Source organism: Lissotriton vulgaris, chromosome 3_2 (genome assembly GCF_964263255.1).
Source record: "Lissotriton vulgaris chromosome 3_2, aLisVul1.2, whole genome shotgun sequence".
Classification (NCBI taxonomy): Eukaryota; Metazoa; Chordata; class Amphibia; order Caudata; family Salamandridae; genus Lissotriton; species Lissotriton vulgaris.
In genome coordinates this window covers 268524471-268547637 of record NC_141690.1, presented here as the reverse complement: position 1 = coordinate 268547637, position 23167 = coordinate 268524471, and the positions used below count along the sequence as shown (strand labels likewise).

The 23167-nt window shown below is 49.3% G+C and overlaps 1 protein-coding gene across 2 annotated transcripts in view; it reads right to left on the bottom strand.

Annotated features, from left to right (window-relative positions):
* Window positions 1–10622, bottom strand: part of LOC147725657 (zinc-binding protein A33-like) — a 108040-nt gene extending 97418 nt beyond the window's left edge. Inside the window, exon 1 of one of the 2 annotated variants that reach the window (XM_086964564.1) lies at window positions 10490–10622. In XM_086964564.1, the coding sequence (XP_086820690.1) occupies window positions 10490–10550 (61 nt within the window). In that variant the 5' untranslated portion in view covers window positions 10551–10622. Of the gene's footprint in view, window positions 1–10474 lie in introns of both variants that reach the window. The other variant, XM_086964563.1, reaches the window with a different exon arrangement.
* Between the last annotated feature and the right edge of the window lie 12545 nt (window positions 10623–23167).

The window sequence follows — 23167 nt, the reverse complement described above, 5'->3', positions numbered from 1 at the left end:
TGAAGAAGACAAGTAGTATGGGAATTACGGGGGAGCCCAAAAATAGTACATGCCGCTGCTTTCTGGACCAACTGCAGCCTATCAATCAGGCATTTGGGCAGGCCTGTGTAGAGTCTGTTCCCGTAGCTAGGCTGTGGTGTTATCAGGGCTTGAATCACTTGTTGCCTAGCCGTAAAGGACAGGAGATACAGGAACTTCCTAAGTAAGCGGAGTAGGGCAAAACAAGTACCCACTACCAAATGAACTTGGGTTCGAAATAGCAGTTGTCCATTGAATTTGAAGCCCAGGTTTTTCACCACCAGATTTTGAGATAGAGGGGTGGGTCGGGGTTAGGTGGGGCATCAGATGGCCATAAAGACTGCCATGATATCTCAGCCTCTAAACTGAGGAAGAGGAGCTGAGTCTTCCAAGCATTTCATATAAGTTGATTCATGGACAGTCACCTGAACCTCGCTGTGAGACAGTTACAGAATTTATCGCATGGGAAACCCTTTTTTATTCTTCCAGGAGAAGAGTAGTTGGGTGTCATCCGCATGTGACACGATTTTTGCCCCAAAAGATTCTGCAAGCGAGTGAGTTAGTTTACGGGAGTTGGCAGATAAAGGGTGACACCAAACCTCTTGTCCTCTCTCCTCCTGAAAAGTTGCGAGCCACTGCCAAGCCTGCCCCCTAATTCCCACACAGTGGAGACGCGCTAAGAGGATGTGGTGAAAGATCATACTGAACGCTGCCCATAGATCCAATAAAACCAGCACTGCCTTTTCACCCACTTCCAAACTGAGTCGTATGGAATCAACTACCTCCAGCAGAGCTGTCTCAGTACTGTAGTTGGGGCAAAAACTGGATTGGCTAGCATTTTGCAAGTTATTGCTTTCTAAGTACCAAGATATCTGTTGGTTGGCATGTTTCTCCTGCACTTTTGAAAAGACTGGAAGGAGAGATAGATTGGTCTGTAATTGGTCAGATCAGTGGGGTCCACCTGAGTGTTTTTTTATAAGCTGTACGATTTTCGCTGTTTCCATTTTACTGACACCGTACCTGAGGAGAGGGCGGTATTAAGTAGCTGACTCACCAGCGAGTTAATGGCTTCCCCCCGCGGGATAAAATAAAGGAGGCACCTGGATCCGAAGGGAAGCCTGATTTGAGGCGACTTAGCGCTAGAAGAGAGTCCTCCATAGGAATGGGAGAAATAAAATTCAAGAAGGTAGCTTTACCTTTAGTGATAGAGAATGATGGAATAAGATCTGGACAACTCTCTCCCACATTCACCTTCTTGTTGCAGTCTACTACCTCTGTGCTATAAATCCCTTTTCAAAGTCGATTAGAAGCAATGCCAAGTCTGTCGGTAGGCGGTGACAGTGGGCCAGGGCCACATAAAGCCTCCGAAGACAATGTCTCGTGCTTCGAGTAGGCATAAACCCACACTAGTCAGGATGAACCAAAGTGGATAGGACCTCCTTGTGGCTGATAGCAAACAAGGTTGCCAGGATCTTAACTACCACGTTATTTAAAGATATTAGGGGACAATAGACACACAAAGTGGACAGAGGTTATGTCTTGAGGATCACTGAGATTGTGGCGGTGTCTATTTCTGCTGGAAAGGCACCCAATTTTCTCACCTCCTTGTAAAGGCAGGAAGTTGTGGAGTCAGAATTTCTCGAAATGGCAGGTAACATTTTTGCCGGGAACCCGGCAGAACCAGGAGTTTTCCTCAGGGCCACAGCCGACAAGGCTTGCCCGAGCTCCTCAATGTTAAAGGGCTTGTTGAGAGCTGAAATCTTGGTCTGTTAGAGGCAGGGAAGGGGAACATCATCAATAAACTGAGTGGACAGAGCTTGATCCCTTTGGGGGGCAGTGCACAGTTGGTGATAGTAACAGGCAAACGCCTTCATTTTTTCAGGGAGGGAATAAAGGGTGGCCCCACCTTCGTCGGTAAACTCAAGCATGATTCTGTTTACCTGGTGGTGGGAAGCCAACCAGTATATTAACTTCCCATTTTTGTCCCCCCATCCATACACTCTGGCCGTTATGGCACGACATAGATGCTTTGCGGCCTCTACTGATTGGAGGGAAATTTTTTCATGGAGAAGGGTCAGATATTGGGTGGTATCTATCTCAGGGTTGGTTGCAAGTTTGGCCTTAAGGCCGAAGGCTCAGGCCTCAAGCTGGGTAATGTGCAGAGAGTAGGCCGGCTCCTGCACACGGATGCGTCCTTTAGTGAACCCACATATCGTGGCTTTGCTGGCTGCCCAGAGAGTAGCAGTGGTGGCCACAGAGCCTTTATTATTGTGGAAGTATGCTTGTAGCTCCACACTTACAGCATGCACATAGTCTATATCTTGTAGGTACCAGCCATTAAGCCACCACATAGGCCAGAGACCCTCCCTAAGGGGAACCAAGATGAAGAAGAATTAGGGTATGGTCTGATATGCCCCTGGCAAGGATCTGGATATGGGAGATTGCATGGCAGTCAAGGGCAGGCTGAAAAACAAGGTCAATACGGTAATGAGAGTGATGTGCAGCTGACGTGTGCATGTATTTGCGTCGTCTCAGGTACCAGATTCTTCATGCGTTCCAGAGTCCCAGCGCCATAGCCTAATCACTTAGGCGGCAGGCTCCGGAGCGCCTGGACACCGACGGAGGTCCAGTAGTATCCACTCTGGGACAGGGACCGCATTAAAATGTCTGCCCACTATCGACAGACCTTGTGGGAGGCCGAAAAGCACCCTTGATAGATCATGGAAGAAGATAGTGTGAGCCACATGTGGAGCATAAAACCTCAATATACAGATGAGAAGTGGGTCCAAGGGAAGTTTCGAGACTGGCGAGGATTCATTCCTCATACATTGACAAATAAACAAAAGAAATCCTCGGGTCTACGGTGCCAAACTATACAGGAAAGAGACAGCGATATTTTACACAAGGCCTTCCATCACACTGGTCCCGCAATTCTGCAGACCTTGGTCACCCCCTACGTTCCTGTGCGTTCCCTCCGCTCTGGCTCCCTTCAGCTGGCCACCTCCGTCAGAGTCAAGAAGGCTCGATGGGGTGGTCGCTCCTTTTCACATACCGCGGCCAGGCTTTGGAACGCCCTCCCCCTATCTCTTCGGGAAACCACTAACCATCTTTCCTTCAGGAAAACCCTCAAAACACACTTGTATGCAAAAGCACACTGATCTGCCCTGCTCCCGCGCTAATAAAGTGTCAGTCATGAGCGCTACGAGGCCTCCGGGTAGATAGCGCTATACAAGTGTAATTTATTAATAATAATAATAATAATAATAATAATAATAATAATAATAATAATAATAATAATTTCCTGGAACTAGTGGGGGAGTCCTTAATTTGGACAAAATCCCACCGAGGTGGCATGCTTCATCATCTGGGAAGCCAAGGGCTACAACCCCCTCACTGTGAGGAGGAGCTCAGGGATGTTTTTTATGAGAAGACACTAAACCAGTTGGGTAAAGGGTGCAGTGCAGACAAATTCTTTCCAAAAAGTGGGGATAGTGATGCTAAACTAACTACCAGGAGCGAAAAACCTTTTTTTGCTAGTTCCTAGTGTCAGGATTAAAAACAGTGCACCTGCAGCATGAAAAATATGTAACTGCATGTGACAGATGAAACCAGGACTACATGATTTAGCCTAATGGACCCGAAAGGGTGTCACAGCATTCTTCAGGACCTTATGCAAAGTGCTACTGCGAAGATTGGAGTGAAAAAGTGAAAAATACTGAGAGGTAAATACAAAACCAGTAATTCCAATTTTGGTGTGCTTGATTTACTGGTCGTAGCCGTTGTTTACGGATAAGAGGCCTCACCTCAGCCTGGCAATAGCTCAGGGGAGAGGGATCACACTCTCCATCAGAACCCCAGGCGGTAGAAGAGCTGCAACCACCAAGTTGAGAGTTTGGCCCTCAAGCATCCCCATGAGGGCCAGGAATCCCCACTGTGGAGTGGTGTGGCTCACTGGTTAGAGGCGGCAGACCCGGAAGCAGAGAACGGCCCGGGACCAGGGTTCAATTCCCGACGCGGCAGGGTCGTGGACCAGGGTCAGCGGACTCGATAATTCTCGCCTCGGTTCCTACTCTAACCAGGGATCACACTCGGCAACTCTGGGCATTAGCTTGCCTCATCTCCACAACGGCCCCCCACATTTGCCGTGGATGCCTGGTTTCACCTTGGAGATACCCAGTAGGGACCATCTCACAGGGATAGCCAGGACGGGTTCCCCAGCGGTCTACAGCGCCACGACGCCTCAGGGCAGCAGTGCGCTTTACAAGACCACATACATTACATTACATTACAAATTCCCAGGAGACCGTTAAGGGAAAGGACTGCCAAGGGGAGGACTCTCCCCATCTCCAGTCCAGGGGACCTCCAACTGAGACACATGTTTAGAGCCAGGATGTCATCACCAAGAAAGTCCTAGGTCCACAGTGGGTCCTAGATGATGGGTGAAAGGTGGGTGACTCCACAGACTCCTCCCATTGGGGGGGGGGGCACCACCCCACCTGTTCAGCAAGGAATGCAAGGATAATTGAAGACTATGCACAGAAGAAGGGGGAAAACCCAGAGGGACCTCACCCTGCCTACAAGCCATGGTCCAGGCACGCAGTAGGCAGGCAGTTCCACCCAGGGGGTGCCCAGGTACAGCACCTGGTGGTGGGCTGCACAGGCGACGCAGATGGTAAAGCAAGTTTCTGGGCCCTCCAGCACCCAAACACCTGGTCGGGGGATTCCTCAGGTGGGGGCCCACTACATGCTCTTTCCCCGTCAAAATCAATGGCACAGCTGTACGATTTCAGGCCCGGGGGGGGGGGGGTGTTTTTCAGAACAACTTCAGGCTGCAGCAGTCTTCAGGAAGGGGGGAAAGGGAAGTGCTGGTGACAGTTAATTAGACGGCACCCACCAGCATCTGTAAAGGAAAGCACCCCATCTACATGGGGTGAGTCTATAATCTTACCGATTTACAAGAAGGGAGATAGAGGAGAGGCTAAGAACTACCGCCCTATCTCCCTTCTTGATTCATCGTTAAAAATAATGAGCAGGGTCCTTTTATTACGTTTGGAGGAGTGGGCTGAAGCTAATGGTATCCTCGCGGATTCCCAATTCGGATTCCGCAAGGGCCTTGGCACTATCGAGCAGTGTATCAATCTAGACTTAATTATTGGCAAATATACCAAAGCCAAGCAGGGCTCTTTATTCCTCTGCTTCGCAGATCTTACCAGTGCTTTTGACCTGGTGGATCATGCTTTACTGTGGTCCACATTGCTCGAAATGGGAGCCCCTGCTGCAATTATTTACTTCCTGGCCAGATTATATAATAAGTTGTCAGCCCAGATCCGTTTCGGCCGAGCGGGGGAATGTACCAAAAAGATTAAGGTCAAATCAGGAATCAGGCAACGTTGTGTTTTAGCCCCGTTACTTTTCTCCCTTTTTATAAATGCCATGGACTCCGACCTGAAGAAGGTTCAAGCTGATGCACCCCAAGTTGAGGGTCAAGCGATCCCGGTACTGCTATATGCAAACGACACTGTCCTACTTTCCAGAACACCAGTAGGTCTGCAGAGATTAATGAACTGTTTTTTCGATTTTATTAAGGGGAGGAAACTTAAAATCAATAATTCTAAAACTTTTATTATGACATGCGGGAAAAGGGTGAAAAAATTGAGACCATTCCAGTTTAGGGATCACATAATTGAAGTGGTGGATAAATTCTGCTACCTAGGAATTACTTTCAGTAGCAGTGGCACTTGGGCCCCAGAGATCCTAAATATTAAGGCCAAGATGGGTGAGGGGGCCTCAGGGGTTTTTAGATTTGCTTCTAAACTAGGCAGTCGCCGTCCACTAGACATGCTAAATGTTTACCGACATAGATGTGCTTCAGTGGCACTCTATGGCTCGGGTGTCTGGGGACATTGCCAACATGGGGAATTGCAAGTTGCCGAAAATGTCTTCTTAAAGAGGCTTCTTTGTCTTCCAACGTCGGCTTCAAATGAGCTCGTTCACAAAGAGGTGGGGTTGGAATATCTGACTGACTTAACAGTACTGAGGCCCCTTATGGCTTGGAGGTCCATCTGGGCCAAGGACGAAACAGGCTTCACTAGGAGAATAATAAAAGACTGCCTCCGCCTGGATAAATTTAGCCAGATCCCTTGGCTCAAATATGTTTTGTCTTCATATAAAGACCTGTTTGATCTGGATGTTTTCGTGGACCCAGCAAGGGCCACGACCATCTCAAAACAGGAGCTCAAACTTGTCTTTTTGGGAGATAAAGCTAAACTGCGTAGAGAAGCCAGTAACCAGTTTACCTCACATTTATTTTACAATTCTAACAACCTGGCAGGTTATGGCTTTTCCAAGTACCTGAAAGTAATTACTAATCAATCTCACCAGTTTGTCCTTACCAGGTTGAGATTAGGCATTGTCCATAATCTGGTGGCTTTCCCCCTGATGAAAAAACATACGTCAACTCCCTGTCCATGTGACGGAACCACTAAACAGTGCACGTTGCACTTTTTGCTAATCTGCCCTTTGTATTTGCACCTCCGTATCGCTTATCTTAAACCCCTTTTTAAGAAATACTCTGTGTCCACTGTAACAACTGCTATGAGGCTTTTATTTGCACTCGATGTTCCGGATGTCTGCTTTTATACTGCGACCTTCATCCTAAAATCAGTGTCCACTAGGAAAAGCATGGAATTCTAATTGTGAATATACCCTTTCCTGTATAAATTGCTGCTATGCCGCTGTTATTCCACCCCTCGTGAAATCGTACTGAATCCTGTATTTTATCCTAATTGTTTTTAATAATTTTGTATTGGTGATGTATGTAATATTTTGTGTGCTTTTATGATTGTTTACTAAATGATCGAATAAAGCTTTCAAATCGAATCGAAATCGCAAGGATAATTGAAGACTATGCACAGCAGAAAAAGGGGGAAAACCCAGAGGGACCTCACCCTGCCTACAAGCCATGGTCCAGGCTCAGCAGTAGGCAGGCAGTTCCACCCAGGGGGTGCCCAGGTACAGCACCTGGTGGTGGGCTGCACAGGCGACGCAGATGGTAAAGCAAGTTTCTGGGCCCTCCAGGACCCAAACACCTGGTCGGGGGATTCCTCAGGTGGGGGCCCACTACACGCCCTTCCCCCGCTGCACTGCAGAAATCAATGACACTTCTGTACGATTCCAGGCCGGGGGCGGGGGGAGGGGGGTGTGGGGGGGGTTCAGAACAACTTCAGGCTGCAGCAGTCTTCAGGAAGGGGGGAAAGGGAAGTGCTGGTGACAGTTAATTAGACGGGGATCGGCACCCACCAGCGCCGACCTACAGCCCTGGGAAATCAAGTGACACGGACACCAGCTCCTACCAGCAGGCTCCCGGCCTCGATCTGCGGTGGGGCCCCAATGGGCCAGACCTGTATTCAGGTACTGAATGAAGGGGGGGACCGCCAGGCCTGACAGATGAGCCAAGGGCACCTCCCGAAGGGCATTCCGATAGGCCCCAATCACGATGAGCCACCACAGCCCCTGGAACTCGTCAGTTCGCCGAGTGCCCAGAGCCAGACAACCTCTTCTCTCTATCCATGCAGGTCTGTAGTGTCACGATCGACGAGGCACAACCCCCGCCTCAAAATGCCTCAGTTGTGGCTCTGTTCCGATGGGGCCAGAGCTGTGCTTTGGGTGTCAGTTGGCCACCATTTGGCAGGATTAAAGATGGATTAGAGGAGAATCCACGTTGAGCGCTGCTAGGGAGCGTCCGTCATGTTGGCCAGTTCGGCCACCCCCTAGGTCTGTCTTTTTATGTGCGCTGTCTCCACCACAAGTGTGAAATCACCATAGTTGTAAAAATACTATTATTAAAACTAAACTCCTAGTTTGTGAATACCAAACAAAAAGTGAAATTACACAAAAAAAGTTCAAGTTAAACTTTTGAAGCAGGCCAAAGCGTGCCCAAGTTCACCATGACCACTCAATGTATGCCGTCATCCACCATTTTCTCTGTGTCCACCAAGAATGAGTCACTATCTCATTGTGTTCAAGACTAGTCACTGATTGTCAGTGGTTTATATCAAAATATCAAATACAGAAATATCGACCTTTACATATACCTACTCAGTCTGCCAATGCTGACTATAGCTGCCCCGTTTATACCAATGTTGACCATTACCTCTCAGTGTGTGCCAATGCTTGTGATTGCCTCTCAGTGTGTGCCAATGCTGGTCATTGATTGTGAATGTGTGCCAATGCTGGTCATTGAAACTCAGTGTGTGCCAATGCTGGCCATGGATTATCAGTTTCTGCCAATGCTGACCATTGCCTCTCAGTGTGTGCCAATGCTTGTCATTGCCTCTCAGTGTGTACCAATGCTGGTCATTGCTGGTCATTGTCTCTTAGTGTGTTCCAATGCTGGTCACTGATTGTCAGTTTCTGCCAATGCTGACAATTGCCTGTCAGTATTTAGCAATGCTGACTGTTGACTCTTAGTATGTACCAGTGCTGACCGTTGCCTCTCAGTGTTTGCAGTGCGGACCGTTGCCTCTCAGTGTTTGCAGTGCTGACCGATGCCTCTCAGTGTTTGCAGTGCTGACCGTTGCCTCTCAGTGTTTGCAGTGCGGACCGTTGCCTCTCAGTGTTTGCAGTGCTGACCGATGCCGCTCAGTGTTTGCAGTGCTGACCGTTGCCTCTCAGTGTTTGCAATGCTGACCGTTGCCTCTCAGTGTTTGCAGTGCGGACCGTTGCCTCTCAGTGTTTGCAGTGCTGACCGATGCCTCTCAGTGTTTGCAGTGCTGACCGTTGCCTCTCAGTGTTTGCAGTGCTGACCGTTGCCTCTCAGTGTTTGCAGTGCTGACCGATGCCTCTCAGTGTTTGCAATGCTGACCGTTGCCTCTCAGTGTTTGCAGTGCTGACCAATGCCTCTCAGTCATGTTGAAGAATAAGCCGCTGTCTTGTCTGTCCAGACTGGTCGCTGATTGCCAGTGGCTTTATATCAAAATATCACATATGGAAATATTGGCTTGCACATATATCTATTCCAAATTGTCATCTACCAATATATCATCAAGGTGAACATATGCAGGGAAGTAGATTTACTGTTCTAACCCCACATATGCATACCTTGATGATGTAATGGTAAGCAGTATTGGGGATTCGATACATGTGCAGATTAATATCAAGAACTAAGGGCCCGATTCACAAAGGTTAAAGTAGATGTTTGGTCTAAACTTAGAGCAGATGTCTGAGTTTACAACTTTGGGAATTCACAAAGGACATTTACGAGCACTATCTTTATGTTCGCACTTGGGGCGAAGATCCCTCACCATGCCATCAGTGAGAGCAGTCACAAGTCATTAACTCCCAGTGTGTACAAACACTGGCCAGTTCCTCCTGTGTGTGGCACAATAGCTTAGTAAATGTCACTTGGTGCCAGATCGGGACTGTGGTCCCTCTGTGTGCCAAAGCTGGGCCAATGACAATGTCAGTTGGTAACAAGATAGGATAGTTACACTCAAGTACTGATTTATTAACACCTTTCCACATTGCAAAGTGACTCAACGTAATGCAAAGTAGCACACAGGCAGTTACTTTCCACTTGAACAGGTACTTTGTGCTGGAAAGATGTTCGTTTCTCAGATGAAAAAACTCTAAACGCTGCTTTGCATCAATTTGCACCACTTTGCACCAAGGGGCGTTCGTAGGGTGTAGTTAGTTGGGTCAGCACAAACACCTATATTTTGAATGAAAAGCCTGATCTAGTAAGATATCCAGACCAGGCTTTGCATCATAGCCTATGCTTCCTTGAAGCAAGCGCTGAAAAGAGGAAATGTTTCGGTTTCCCATGTGCTACATAGCGCAGCACGCGTCCACACTCGTGGGATCCTCATTAGGTTGGCTAAGTGTAGGATGTCACACTAGAAGGGTCTACTTCCAGTACAAATCCTATACTATACAGCACAAACCCACCCTGCACCATAGTGCAAGGCTGTCGTCGCGCGGTGGCCACATGCCAGTCCTAGCAGATACAGTCCGGCTAAGTTTTTTCCTTCACTCCTTTGCAAAACAACGCATCACATCTGTCTGCTGTGCTGTGTGTGCTGCATTAAGTGTGGTTCCTTCAGTTGTCCTGCACAGACCGTGTGCAGATCATAATCCCTGTACTCTGGCCAGACTGCATCAGACACACCTCTGTATAAAAGAGGGGTTCTTCAGCTCCCATGTTCAGACTGTATAAATATATTTGTAAAGCGCACGTTCACCCTTAGGCATCTTGGTGCTGAATAAATGAGTACCATTGAGTTGTTGCCCAACTCAATGGTACTCATTTTATGGACCTCAGATGAATGAAAGTCTGAGAGGACCCACCGGGATTTGAACCTGTGACCATGAGGTCAAACACAGTCCCCTGCAGTGGATGCATTAATCCACTGAGCCACCAGACCCAGCTTATGACACTAACCAGATTAATTTTACTCACCTCTGTCCTGCATACCTGCATCAAGAGTGCCTGTAGAAGAAGTCTGATTCCTTCTCTGAGCCCTCCTCGATGCCATTGGAGCCTCTACTGATGCTCAGGATATTCAGAGGAGCAGGAAGCAATGAGTGGTACTTGGGTATGAGCAGAGCTGCATCTCTGAGCCACTAGGGAGGAATCTAGAAAACAGATACAGGAAACTCCACTTAGAAAGTGCTGACTGCAGCAATGTGCAATCTGCGCGTGAGTGGGAGATGATGAGGTGAAGATTACAGGCTAGAATAACCATCTCTCCATCCTAAAGAGTGTGTAAGTGGTGAGGTCCTAGACAACATCCCAACATAACTCATGTGTCACTGTGCACTGTATGTGTGTGTGTGTGTGTGTGAGGGAGCATGCATGTGTGTGGAAGAGCATGCATGTATGTGTGTGTGTTGTGTGTGAGAGAGAAAGCATGTGTGTGTGAGAGAAAAAGAGAAAACGTGAGTGTGTGAGTATGCATGTGTTCGGGTGTGTGTGAGAGCATGTGTGTCTATGAGTCTGTGTGGGGGGTGAGGGTGTATGTGAAAGAGCATGCATTTGTGTGTCTGTGTGTGTGCACGCACACATGTGTGTGGGTGAAAGAGAATGCATGTCTGTGAGTGTGTTGTGTGAGAGAGAAAGCATGTGTGTATGCGTGAGAAAACATTTGTGTGAGTCTGAGTATGTGGGTGTTTGGGTGTGTGGGAGAGCATGCGTGTCTGTGAGGGTGTGTGTGTGTGTGTGAGAGAGAGCATGCAAGTGTGTGATTTCTGCACTTATATTGCATTTTTTTTACAAGTAGTTCAGTCAAGGATGTGTTTACTGGTCGAACAGCAGCTTGCATAGTGGCCCAAAAAGAAAGGGCCACTCGTCATTAGGCCCTAGAAGTGGCCCTATAATCCCCTCCATAATTCTGCACTATTGAACTACTGTTGCTGTAAAACGAGTGTTAATGTTGAAAAGTTTGATCTCAATGTGAATAATGATACATTTGCATAAAAAAACGAAATAGCAATTCTCCCGATGTGAACTTGATTTCAACCCTGACTCAGAAATACATAGTTCGGCCGACCCTGAGACCCAGGCCTCGAGGTCATTGATTGACAGATCACAGGTGGGGTAGCACGTAGCTAGCGGACAAACACAAGAACAGGAAATCCCAGGTCAAAACTACACATAGGCGCAGCAACACCACAATGATCCAGGGAGATTGTCCCCAATAAAGCACACATAAAGTTAGGAAGACACAGTCCACACATTGATCATGCATTCCCCATGCCGGGTATCTGGACACATTATCTAATGGCCGCTTTGTGTCATGGCAAGGTCGAGGCCGTGCCTGAACTGATTCACATTTGCTCAACAAGTAAGTAATGCCACTAGCAGAACTCTGGCATATTACCTATCTTATATTTTCTAGCTGAGTTCTCGCAAGACCGCCTTGGAGGCGATGCTGTGATTGTCACCCTTTTTCGATAGTCAGTACGCTAGGAAAGGTAAATATTTATTGTATATATTGTCAGAGCTGACACCTCAATCTAGTTTTTTAGTCTAAAGTGGTTTCTTTATGCTCCCAGTTTACCAGCAGCATGGGTATATCAAAACAGTAAGAGGTGTTGGTCACTAGGACTGCTGGACATAACACAGATGGTACGCTTTTTCTGCTGGGCGTGACACTGACGGTGTGCTTAGACCACTGGGGGTGACACAGATGGTACGATTAGCTCCTGGGTGTGATACAGGGTGCGATACAGACATTTAGGGGAAAAAAGATTTGGACCTGGAAGATTGGCTGTAACTTGAGTTTGGCCATGAGGGGCCTGTGGTTCTCGAGTTATTCCTGTTTTCCGCAAACTACTGTTATTACCTTTGTCCCAGAAATGATAGTGACAGACTATCAGGCTCACCTAGTGCATATTTACAAGGATTTGTTTATCGCTGTATTTACAAGTTGCCCCTATCTCTAGTTTGCAGCATTTTTCTAGAGTAAACATGATTTTTTCTAAAGCACCACTTCTGTTAGCATGACTTACCGAAAATGAGATGCAAGGTAGGCATTCCCCTGTAAAAACTCCTGCAAAACACACAACGCAACATTTACAATGATTCCCTGCAGCTAAGTAAAAAAAGCAGCAGTTTTCTAACGTCAATACTTATCTGGTCTTAAAAATGGTGCAAACACACCTGTATTGAAGGAAGACAATCCCAGTTCATCATTGTCAACCTCAACGACGTCATGGAGTTTCTGATACTGCAACTCAGAGCACCAAGAACACCACCACCTCCACAGAGGCAGCGCAACTGAAGAGAGCAGGTCTACAGCCAGAGATTCACCATCATACACCTGCGGTCAGAGGACGTCAGAGCCCATTACAGGCTAAAAAGGGTCTCCATTCTCCGCCTCCTCACACAGATTGCACCAGGGCTGCAGGCCAAATCCTAGCGTAGCACAAACATTCCTCCATGGACAAAGCTACTTGCTGTGTGGCACATGCTGGCCTCAGTGACTTTTCAGCCGACCACTGCCAGAGTGGCTGGAATTTCCCAGGCATCCTTCTCCAGGTTCCTCCCCACTGTCTTGGATGCCATCATCAGCCTGACAATGCAGTATCTCCACTTCCCCAACACTGTGCAAGAACAACTCTCCAACAGGCAGGGTGCTTATGCCACTGCCGGTTTCCTGCATGTGTTGGGGCCAATGGACTGCACCCATGTGTAACTTGTGCCTCTTGTGGACACAGCACACACACCTACTCCATGAATGTGCACGGGATACAAAAAGGAAAAGAAGGAGGCCAAAGTATCAAAAGGGTCCAAGTTATGCAGTACAAAATTACAGACATTGGTTCACTGGCACTGCCAGTGATCCAAGCTACTTTTGGTACAATAATGCTGATGTGTTGGTCGCCTGGTGCCCAACTTAGTAACCATTGCGCTATTCACAGCAGCCTGAAAGGTTATTTGCATCATCAAATACTGGTTACATTCACCTGTGCTTGCTCCACTATTACAATTTTATTACATCTAGTACGCGGATAGCCGTCAAAGTCTTGATCCATCATATATATATACCATTCGTTATTGTATTCATATCATACTATGAATGGAATTCAAGCCATGGAAAGGAGAAAATCAAAAAATTTGAAAAAGAGAAGAAAAAACAAGATAAAAACAGGTAACTTGTGCAAAGGAGTGGTGTGTATGTGTTAAAACACTAAAACCCAAAGGGAGTGGCAGCAGGAATGAACCGCGGGCCGGTCCGGGAGGGGGGCCCCACAACAAGCATTCCATCCGTGTCCGGTTAACTGGCCCCAAACAGGCTGAAGCCCCTGCACAGTCCCCTGTATATTGGAGCCCCGGGGATCTTGGGAGCACGTCTTGTTCAGTGCCACCAGGTTGGGATCCGTGGTCCAGCCTCCCCTCCTCACTACTGGAGCCTACTGGGTTCTCCCACTCGGCCAGAGCCTCTCTCCACTGTTCAGCAATTGGGTGCTTTCTCGTTCCCTTAGCCTCCTCCCAACTTAATATTCTGCCCTCTGCTCTGGCCCATGCGATGACCTCCCTGCTCCAAGTCGCTAACTGTGGCCCCCTCGCAGATTTCCGCTCCATCGCTATCCTGCACTTAGCGAGACCTAGCGCAAGGTGAATCAACCTGTTCCCGACTATGCAATTACACGGCCTGGGAAAGAGGCCCAGTAAACATGTCTGCATTGCAGAAGCCAACACACTTCCTAGTACTCCCTTGATTTTACCCAACACTGGCTCCCAGAAAGGACGCCACCCTTGGCATTCGCAGGTCATATGACTAAAATATGCATCTGGATAAGCACACTTGTGTCATTGTCGCACTACCCCTCCATATAGCCGGTTGAGCATCATGTAGGTCATATGTGTATAGTTGAATTGAATATATTGCAAACAGGTGTTCTGGTACATCTTTTTTGGGTATCGCAAAACCTTGTGCCATTCAGAGTCAGTGAGGGCTCTGTCCCATCGTGCCCGCAACCCGTCCAGGGGGTGATGGAAGCTTCTATTAGTGTGGCATAGAGCCATTTCACCAACTGACCCACAGTGCCAAAAGTGAATAAAGCATGGAGGACCGGGTGTGTATCAGGTTCTGTAGTATGGGATCTCTGTGTATAGTCATAATCTAGTGAATAGTCCCGCCCATGTGCGTGGACCCCCGAGCAATCAAAAATAATCTCTTAAACTGTCTTCAGTGCAGTCAAAGACAATAATGCAGCCTATATTCACAAGGCTACACTGTCCAGTACTTCAACTAGAAATGCAAAGGATATTCCACCAATATCACATTTAACACAGTCTGCTAAATTTCACCAATAGAGAAACTTCCCCTTCACAAAATCCTTGGAATAATAGAGAGGAAGGGATGGACAGACAAGCTCCATAGGCTGCCATTATGTGTCTGGAAAAGGGATACTGTGCCTTTAAGGAACTCTCCAGAGACCCTCAGTATCCCAGGATGCACAGCAATAGTCCTTTTACTTTCATTTCTTTTTTCCGGCTCCTGCTAGCAGGACCCTGGAGCATTGAGCTCTCCCTTTCAGGGTTTAATTCAAATTTTTGACACCTTTCAAGTGTTTAGAGTGTTTCACTCGACGTCTGCCTACTCCTTCTTCCATTTGCTGTTTTTTTTTGCCAGTTTTGTGCCATTTTTCTGTAGAAAATGCCTGCATTGCTCGACAGGTGCCCTGAATGTGCCAGGAAGAAGGCCAAATCGGACGTCCACAGAGTGAGTATCCTCTGTCTCCCTTCATCCCATGTCCCTGAAGATTGCGAGATCTGTCAGTCCTTTTCCAAGAGGGACAGAGAGAGGATCCGGCTCCAAGGCCTGGAGCTGAGGAAACTTCAGGATCAAGGTGGGTCTGGGCATGGGAGGACTGGATCTGAATCCTCTGCCCCTGCTGTGGCCTCTGGGGGGGCTCCCCAGTCAAGAGAAGGCCAGAAAACGGCACAGATCTCCGTCAACGCCAATGGCCTCGACGTCGGCGTCGAGAGGGTTGACCACCGTGTGCTCCCCGTCTACCCAGGGCTCTGGGTCGAAGTGGCGTCGCCGTTCAACGTTGAGGGGGCTGACGTCGAGACCTCGGACGAGGTCGACGTCGAGAACTACATCAACGTCGAGGAGTCATCGACGTCGTAATGGGTCCAGGCGCCGGTGCTCGCCGTCGAGGTGACATTGCTGTTCGCCGTCAAGGTCTATGAGGAGTTTGACTACGAGGAGCAGGCACGCGACGTCGAGGAAAAGGAGGTCGGCGTCGAGGGATGTGTCTGCATCAAGGCCTTCGACGTCGAGGAAGAAGTCGACGTCCAGAAAGGAGAAGTGAACCTCCAGGAGGCGATCCAGGACAAGAACGGCGTCCCCGGGCTCGGTTGTCAGCCGGTCCTCTGCTTCTACGAGCCCCCGTTTGCGGCATCGCCGGCGCTCGTCTAGTAGAAGGTCTGCCTCTCGGGCTTCATCGCGAAGGCCTGCAAAGAAGAAGAGAGTGGTTAGATCTTCCGACTCCGAGTCCTCTCAAATGTACTCCCCTTCTCGGCCAAGGTCGCCTACGCCTCCGTTGCAGCAGAAGAATCCCACTCAACCACTTCTTCCTCCACTTCTGAAGACTCCTTTTTCTCCTCGTCCTCCTCTTCCGAAGACTACTCTCATGGCCCTCCGGCTCTTCCGCTACGGCCTCCTCCAAGGTCTGTCTCGATGCTGCGCTTCCCTTCACCACCTAAGGGGACGCCACAGCCGAAGACTCCGGCTCTGCCTCCGCAGCTTCCACTCCGGACCAGGCCGGTGGAGCGTCCAAGGCTTCGGAGGTCCAGATCACTCTCCAGATCACAATCCGGGTGGAGACACGGCTCTAGGAGTGGTTGTCGTTCATCTACATGGTCCCGGCGTCGTCACAGAAGAGGCAGGTCGAGATCCCGTCATACGGATTCGTCCAGTGCTCGGGCGTATTCTCCCACTCTGTCAGACTCCCCCCACACAAGAGTGTCGCCAGTGGACGACATTGTGTTGTTTCAGGAAGTGTTATTGCGAGGAGCGGCGAAGCTGGGTATTACCCTGACGGTGCCTACACCCTCTACGTCAGTGATCTTCGAGACCCTACATAAGCGGCAGCTGTCTCGCCCCCTGTTGCCCTTGGTGCCGGGGCTGGAAGAACCGGCGATGGAATTGTTTCTAACGCCGGCATCAACAAGATCCGCCCCCTCACGGCTGCAAAAGAAATACAGACCACTTGACTCCGATCCGGCTTTTCTCAGATCGGACCCGGTCCGAGATTCGGTGATCGTCACGGCAGCCAGGAAACAACATGCTACTACTCCATCATCCACGGTTCCCCCCGATAAAGAGAGTAGGCAGACGGATTCTGCGGGTCGTAAAGTCTGCAGTACGGCGGCTACGTCCATGAAAGCCGCTAGTGCTATGGCTCTCCTAGGACGATACGACCGGTCATTGTGGGACTCCCTAGAGCATTTTCTGGATCATCTCCCTAGGGACAAGAGGGAGGATTTTCAGGAGATCATCAACGAGGGCATGTTGGTGTCCAATCAAGTGATCAGTGCGGCGGCGGATTCCTCGCTCTTGGCTGCCAATGGCTACTGCCATAAGATAAATTTGAGGCGTCATGCCTGGTTGCGCCTGACGTCCCTGAAACCAGAGGCCCAGCAGAGGGTAGCCAACCTGCCATTCTCTGGGGCGACATTGTTTGGGAAACACGCCGATGAGGAGATGGCCCGCATGAAGGCGGAGGCTGAAACCCTGACGGCCGTCGGGTGGAGAAGCCGAAGGAGCAGAAGAAGACTTTGGTGCACAGGGCAGGGGGGCAGGGTCGTCAAACTGGCCAGCAGCAACATCAGCAGCAGCAGTACCAGAGGCGGCCTTTTCAGATGCCACAGAGAGGCAGAGGCGGCCAGCAGTCCTCCTCGATGCCCAAAGGCCCGGCTGGGTCTAGGCCGTGAGGTGCTACTTCCTCCTCATCCATTACCCGCTCCGGTGGGGGGAAGCATCCAACATTACCTGGCAGAGTGGAGAAAAATTACTCAGGACAAGTGGGTGCTGAATATTGTTTGCAATGGATACAGTCTTTGTTTCACCAGCCCGCCTCCAGCAATTCCACCGGTTTGCTCGCAGTTCCAACTGCGCGAGCTCCAGGCAGAGGCCGATATCCTGTTAAGAAAAAGGGCGATAGAAGACGTCCCTCTGTCTCAAAGGGGAAAGGGTCTTTACTCACGTTTCTTCCTAGTGCAGAAGAAGGACAAGAACGAGTTCAGGCCCATTCTGGATTTGCGACAAGCAAACAAATGGATTCGCAGGGAAAAGTTTTGCATGCTGTCTTTGCACCAGATCTATCTTCAGCTACAGAGGGAAGACTGGCTTTGCGCGATAGATCTGCAAGATGCGTACTTCCATGTGCCCATTGCACAGAAACACCGGAAGTTCCTGCGCTTCCTCGTCGGCACCAATGACTATCAGTACACCGTACTACCGTTTGGACTGAAGTCTGCACCCAGGACTTTTTCGAAATGCATGGCTGTGGTGGCAGCACTCCTGAGAAAGACCAAGGTGTTTGTCTACCCTTACCTGGACGACTGGTTGATCAAGGCCTCCACCTTCCAGGAAGCACAATTGCACTTCAACAGGACGGCCGTCCTGCTGAACCAGCTGGGGTTGCGCATAAATATGTCCAAGTCTGTCCCGATTCCTGTCCAGTGCCTCCACTACTTGGGAGCCTCCATCAATACGCTGTCAGCAAGCGTGTCTTCTTCGGAGGAGACGCTTATCGATCCTTCGGAAGGCTCAGGCTCTCATAGCTGCTCCATCTACAACAGTGAGGACGGTGTCTTCTCTACTGGGGTCGATGGCCTCTCGCATCTTCCTCACTCCACATGCGCGCCTACACATGAGGCCGCTGCAGGAATGTTTGGAGGATCAGTGGGACCAGAAAAGAGGGTGCTGGGACGACAGGGTCCGGTTGTCGCTTCATGCCCGACAGTCCCTGAGATGGTGGTGCTCAGCGGAGAATCTCCTCAGAGGGATTCCTTTCCACAAGGACATTCCCACTCAGACTATCGTGAAGGATGTGTCTCTCAGGGATGGGGAGCGCATTCAGACCAACTACAGATCCAGGGAATGGGGTCTCCGGAGGAGTCCACGTATCACATCAATTTCCTGGAACTCAGAGCAGTTCACTTGGCACTGAAGGCCTTTCATCCGTCCTTCCAGAAAAACTCCTTGCTTGTGCAGACGGACAATACGACCACTATGTATTACTTCAACAAGCAGGGGGGCTGAAGATCGTGCACCCTGTCCCTATTAGCGCAGGCAAACTGGCACTGGCTGCTAGCCAGAGGATTGACGATAACGGCGACTAATCTGCCAGGTGTGCAGAATGTTCAGGCGGACGCCCTCAGTAGGTTGATCCAAGAAAACCACGAGTGGGTCATAAACGACAAGGTGCTCGACGACATCTTCGCCATGTGGGGCACTCCAGACGTAGATCTGTTCGCCCCCGCCGAAAACAGAAAATGCAGCGACTTCGCTTCGAGGTATTACCAACCAGGGACTCTGGGGAACGCGTTATGGATCAGCTGGACGAACAGCTTTCTGTACGCTTTTCCACCCATTCCCCTGATTTCGGCGGTGCTCATCAAGCTGTCCCATTCCATGGCGCGAATGATCCTCATCGCTCCGGAATGGCCCAGACAGTGGTGGTTCACGGACCTGCTTCACCGGTCGCTCCTACCACACGGGCAGCTGCTGTGTCGGCTGGACCTTCTCACAAAGTTCAGGCGGAAGATGGTGCACCCCAACCTCTCATCGTTGAGTTTGGCAGCATGGCTCCTGAGATGCAATATGGCCATTTGAATCTTCCTGAGGATTGCATGGACATATTGAAGGAGGCTAAGAGGCCTTCCACCAAGACTTCTTACGCTTACAAGTGGAAGAGATTCTGTATCTGGTGCACGTCTAAGAACTATTGATCCGACGACCTGCAAGGAGGATGTCATCCTTCCATACCTTCTGCATCTAGCTCATTCTGGCCTTAATTTCCATTCCATTAAGGTTCACCTCGCTGCATTGACTGCATACAGGAAATGCCCTTCGCAAACATCCTTCTTCCAGATTCCTGTGATAAAGGATTTTTTGGAAGGATTGAAGAAGGTTTTCCCTCCTGTTCGGCTTCCTTCGCCTTCGTGGGAGCTGATTATGGTGCTGTCCAGGTTGATGAAGGAACCTTTCGAGCCAATTCACAAGACTTCACTGCAGCACCTGTCGTGGAAGGCTGCATTCCTCGTGGCCATTACATCGGCCCGCAGGGTGAGTGAAATTCAGGCATTGTGTTGCCAGGAACCTTATACTGTATTTCATGCTGCTAAGGTTGTCATGCGTACTCACCCTAAGTTCCTTCCTAATGTGATCTCTGATTTTCATGTTAATCAGACTATAACTTTACCAACGTTTTTTCAGAACCCTTCCACTCCAGCGGAACGGTCTCTTCATTCCCTGGATGTCAGAAGGGTGTTGAAATTCTACCTGGATAAGACCAAGGAGATTCGTAGGTCCAACCAATTGTTTGTTAACTATGGGTCGGTCAGGACTGGTCTGGCTACTTCTAAACAGTCCATCTCTAGGTGGATTGTGTCATGTATCCAGCTATGTTATCTGAAAGCGAACAAGACCTTAGGGGGTAAGCCTAAGGCTCATTCTACCAGGGGCAAAGCAGCTACAACAGCTTTGCTTTGAAATTTTCCCATTGCAGAGATCTGCAGGCCTGCCACTTGGAAGTCGGTCCATACCTTTGCTAAGCACTACTGTCTGGACTCTGATGCCAGGGCAGATGCTCAGGTTGGGCAGGCTTAGTTGAGAAATCTGTTTGCACAGTAGTGGTGTTGTCTTTTTCCTCCACCGCCGGGTTGTTTGTGGGGATGGGCTTGCCATTCTATTCACTAGATTATGACTATACACAGACATCCCCTACTACAGAAGTAGTTTCTTACCTGTAACTCCAGTTCTGTAGTAGGGGTATCTCTGTTATACCAAGTACAAAATATGAAGAGGGTCCAAGGGGAAATAGTATTTATAGACCTGCTTGCATCTTGTCCCCCAACTGAACAATTACATAGCACAAGAAAGATGCCAAGGGTCTGTAAAGATGCTGTAGAAATACTCAACACTTAATTATTGTGTATAGAAAAAGTCCAAAGGAGAGAGGTAAATATGAAAATACCCATCAGCCCACCCATTGGCGGATCCTCGTCATCTGGGTTTTTGGAAAGTAGAAACTGGTATCCGCTAGACCCCTCATCAGATATTTTGCGAGGAGTGCTAGTGTCGGATCCTCCAGCAAGACGGACAGCCAGTGGTTGAAATTAGTAGGCTGAAAGGACAGGTTGATTTTCTCTTAAGTGTCTATGCAGGACTACACTGAAGACAGCTTAAGAGATTATTTTTGATTGCTCCGGGGTCCACGCACATGGGCGGGACTATTCACTAGATTATGACTATAACAGAGATACCCCTACTACAGAACTGGAGTTACAGGTAAGAAACTACTCCTTCTTCCCTCCATCTGTCACATAAGCGTGCAAACTTGCGTGTTAGTGCCTCATACTGTAAAAACTGACCCTGGGGGAGCCCGCAATTGTCAACCAGCTCTGCAAATGGAATCAGTGCCTTGTCTAGATAGCAGTCCCCAACATTGTCCAGTCCAGCTTCTGACCAGAGCACCAGTTGGTCGCTCGTAAATATAGATTGTGGGTTGCCATGCAGGAGCCCCACTAGGGGCAGCATGGGAGAGTACTTGGTGGGAAGCCGCCCTCCCCCATGACATCTTCTCCATCTCTGGAAAGCTGTGCACTCCAGCAAGGAGCAGTAAGGGGTAGGTGTTGCCGGTAGCAATATCTTCGCCCTCACCAGTTTAGGGCTAGACACCGGGTCCAACAGGCAAGTTCTCCCTTCGTTTACTCCCTCCACCCACTGTGCCAACCACGACAGCTGGGCTGCCAATATATAGAATTCGAAATTTGGGACCCCTAGTCCACCCTACAACATGGGGCGTTGTAAAGTTTTTAAAGACATCCTAGGGTAACCGTCTCCCCACACCAGATCCCGCAAGAGGGTATTCAGGGGGCGGAATCAGCTGCTCGGTATCAAAACCGGCAGGTTTACAAAAACATACAACAGCCAGGGCAGCATAGCCATCTTGTACAGGGTGGTCTGAGCCGTGATGGGTAATTGTAACATGCACCAGAAATGTACGCAAGAGCGAAGTGAGCTATGCGCCCCTCCCAGGTTCCCGAACTCTATGTCATCTAAGTTGTGAAAAATGTGAATGCCCAGGTATTTAAAGGTGCGCTGAGCCCAGAGAGTGTCGGTTGGCAACGTCGCTGGTCTGGGTCGCTGGTCTGGGTATGGTACCCGCTATCAGGAACAGATTTGTCTTGGATTTATTGACACTGATGTCCGGGAGCCGAGCGAAGTCATCCAGGTTATGCAAAGCCTCAGCAGTACACTCAACCGCCTCCGTCAGGTATAGCAACATGTACACGCATATAGAGAGACGTAGTGCCGCTGCCCACCAAGGGACAGTCCCTGCCCCTCCCCCCCAGGTGGAACCTTTATGCCAGTGGTTCCATGGCCAGGGCAAACAGGAGCGGGGAAGGGACACCCCTGCCTTGACCCCTGGAATGTCTTATACTGCCTAGAAATAGTTCTACCTGTCTTGACTCTCGCAGAAGGCGAGCGATTAAGAAGCCGCACCCACTGCACCCAAACTTCCCCCGACCCATATGCAGCATCACCTCAAATAGGTACTCCCAGCCCACCGCATCGAAAGCCTTCTCAAAGTCAACCAACAGAACCGCCACCCGTCGGTGTGTTGGAGATTCCGCATGGTAAAGTATAGAGTAGAGCCTGCGAAGGTTATAAGAAGGGCTGTGTAATGTAATAACTCCATCTTGGACTGGGTGGATGAGGGACTTCATATGGGGGAGTAGCCTGCCCGCCAGTACTTTGCAACCTGCGGTCCCCTTCCTGTTTCAGTTAAAATGGCTAAAAATCCTGGAGTCCTCTTTGACAAGGGCCTGTCTTTTGACGCCCAGGTGAATTGCACAGTTAGTACTTGTTTTTACATTCTTAATATTTTGAAGAAAGTGCTGCTGTACATTCCCTCGGAGCTACATCGGCCCACCATCATTGCACTAGTTACCTCCCGTTAGACTACTGCAATGCATTATACCTCAATGCTAGCATAGGTTGTCTGAACAAGCTTCAGGTGGGTCAAAATGCTGCAGCTATACTTATTCTCAACATCCCGAAACACCAGTCCGCCAGTTAAGGAATCCGTGCCTTGTACTGGCTTCTGATCAGGAAGCGCATCTCCTTCAAGGCTCTGAACTTGGCGTACAAGGCTATGCATAGCAAATAATCACCACATCTCAAAACCTTGTTCTAATGGTACACTCCAGGCAGAGCCTTCAGATCCCCTACTCATCAAAAAAATTGTCTCTCCCAGACTCCGTAGGTCCAAATGGGGTGGCCGCTCATTCTCACTGGCGGCTGCAAATCTCTGGAATTATTTGCCCCCTTCTATCACCATTACCTTAAGGAAGCTTCTGAAGACCTGGCTCTTTGCCTTTTAGCTGATTGTTGCTACTCTCTCC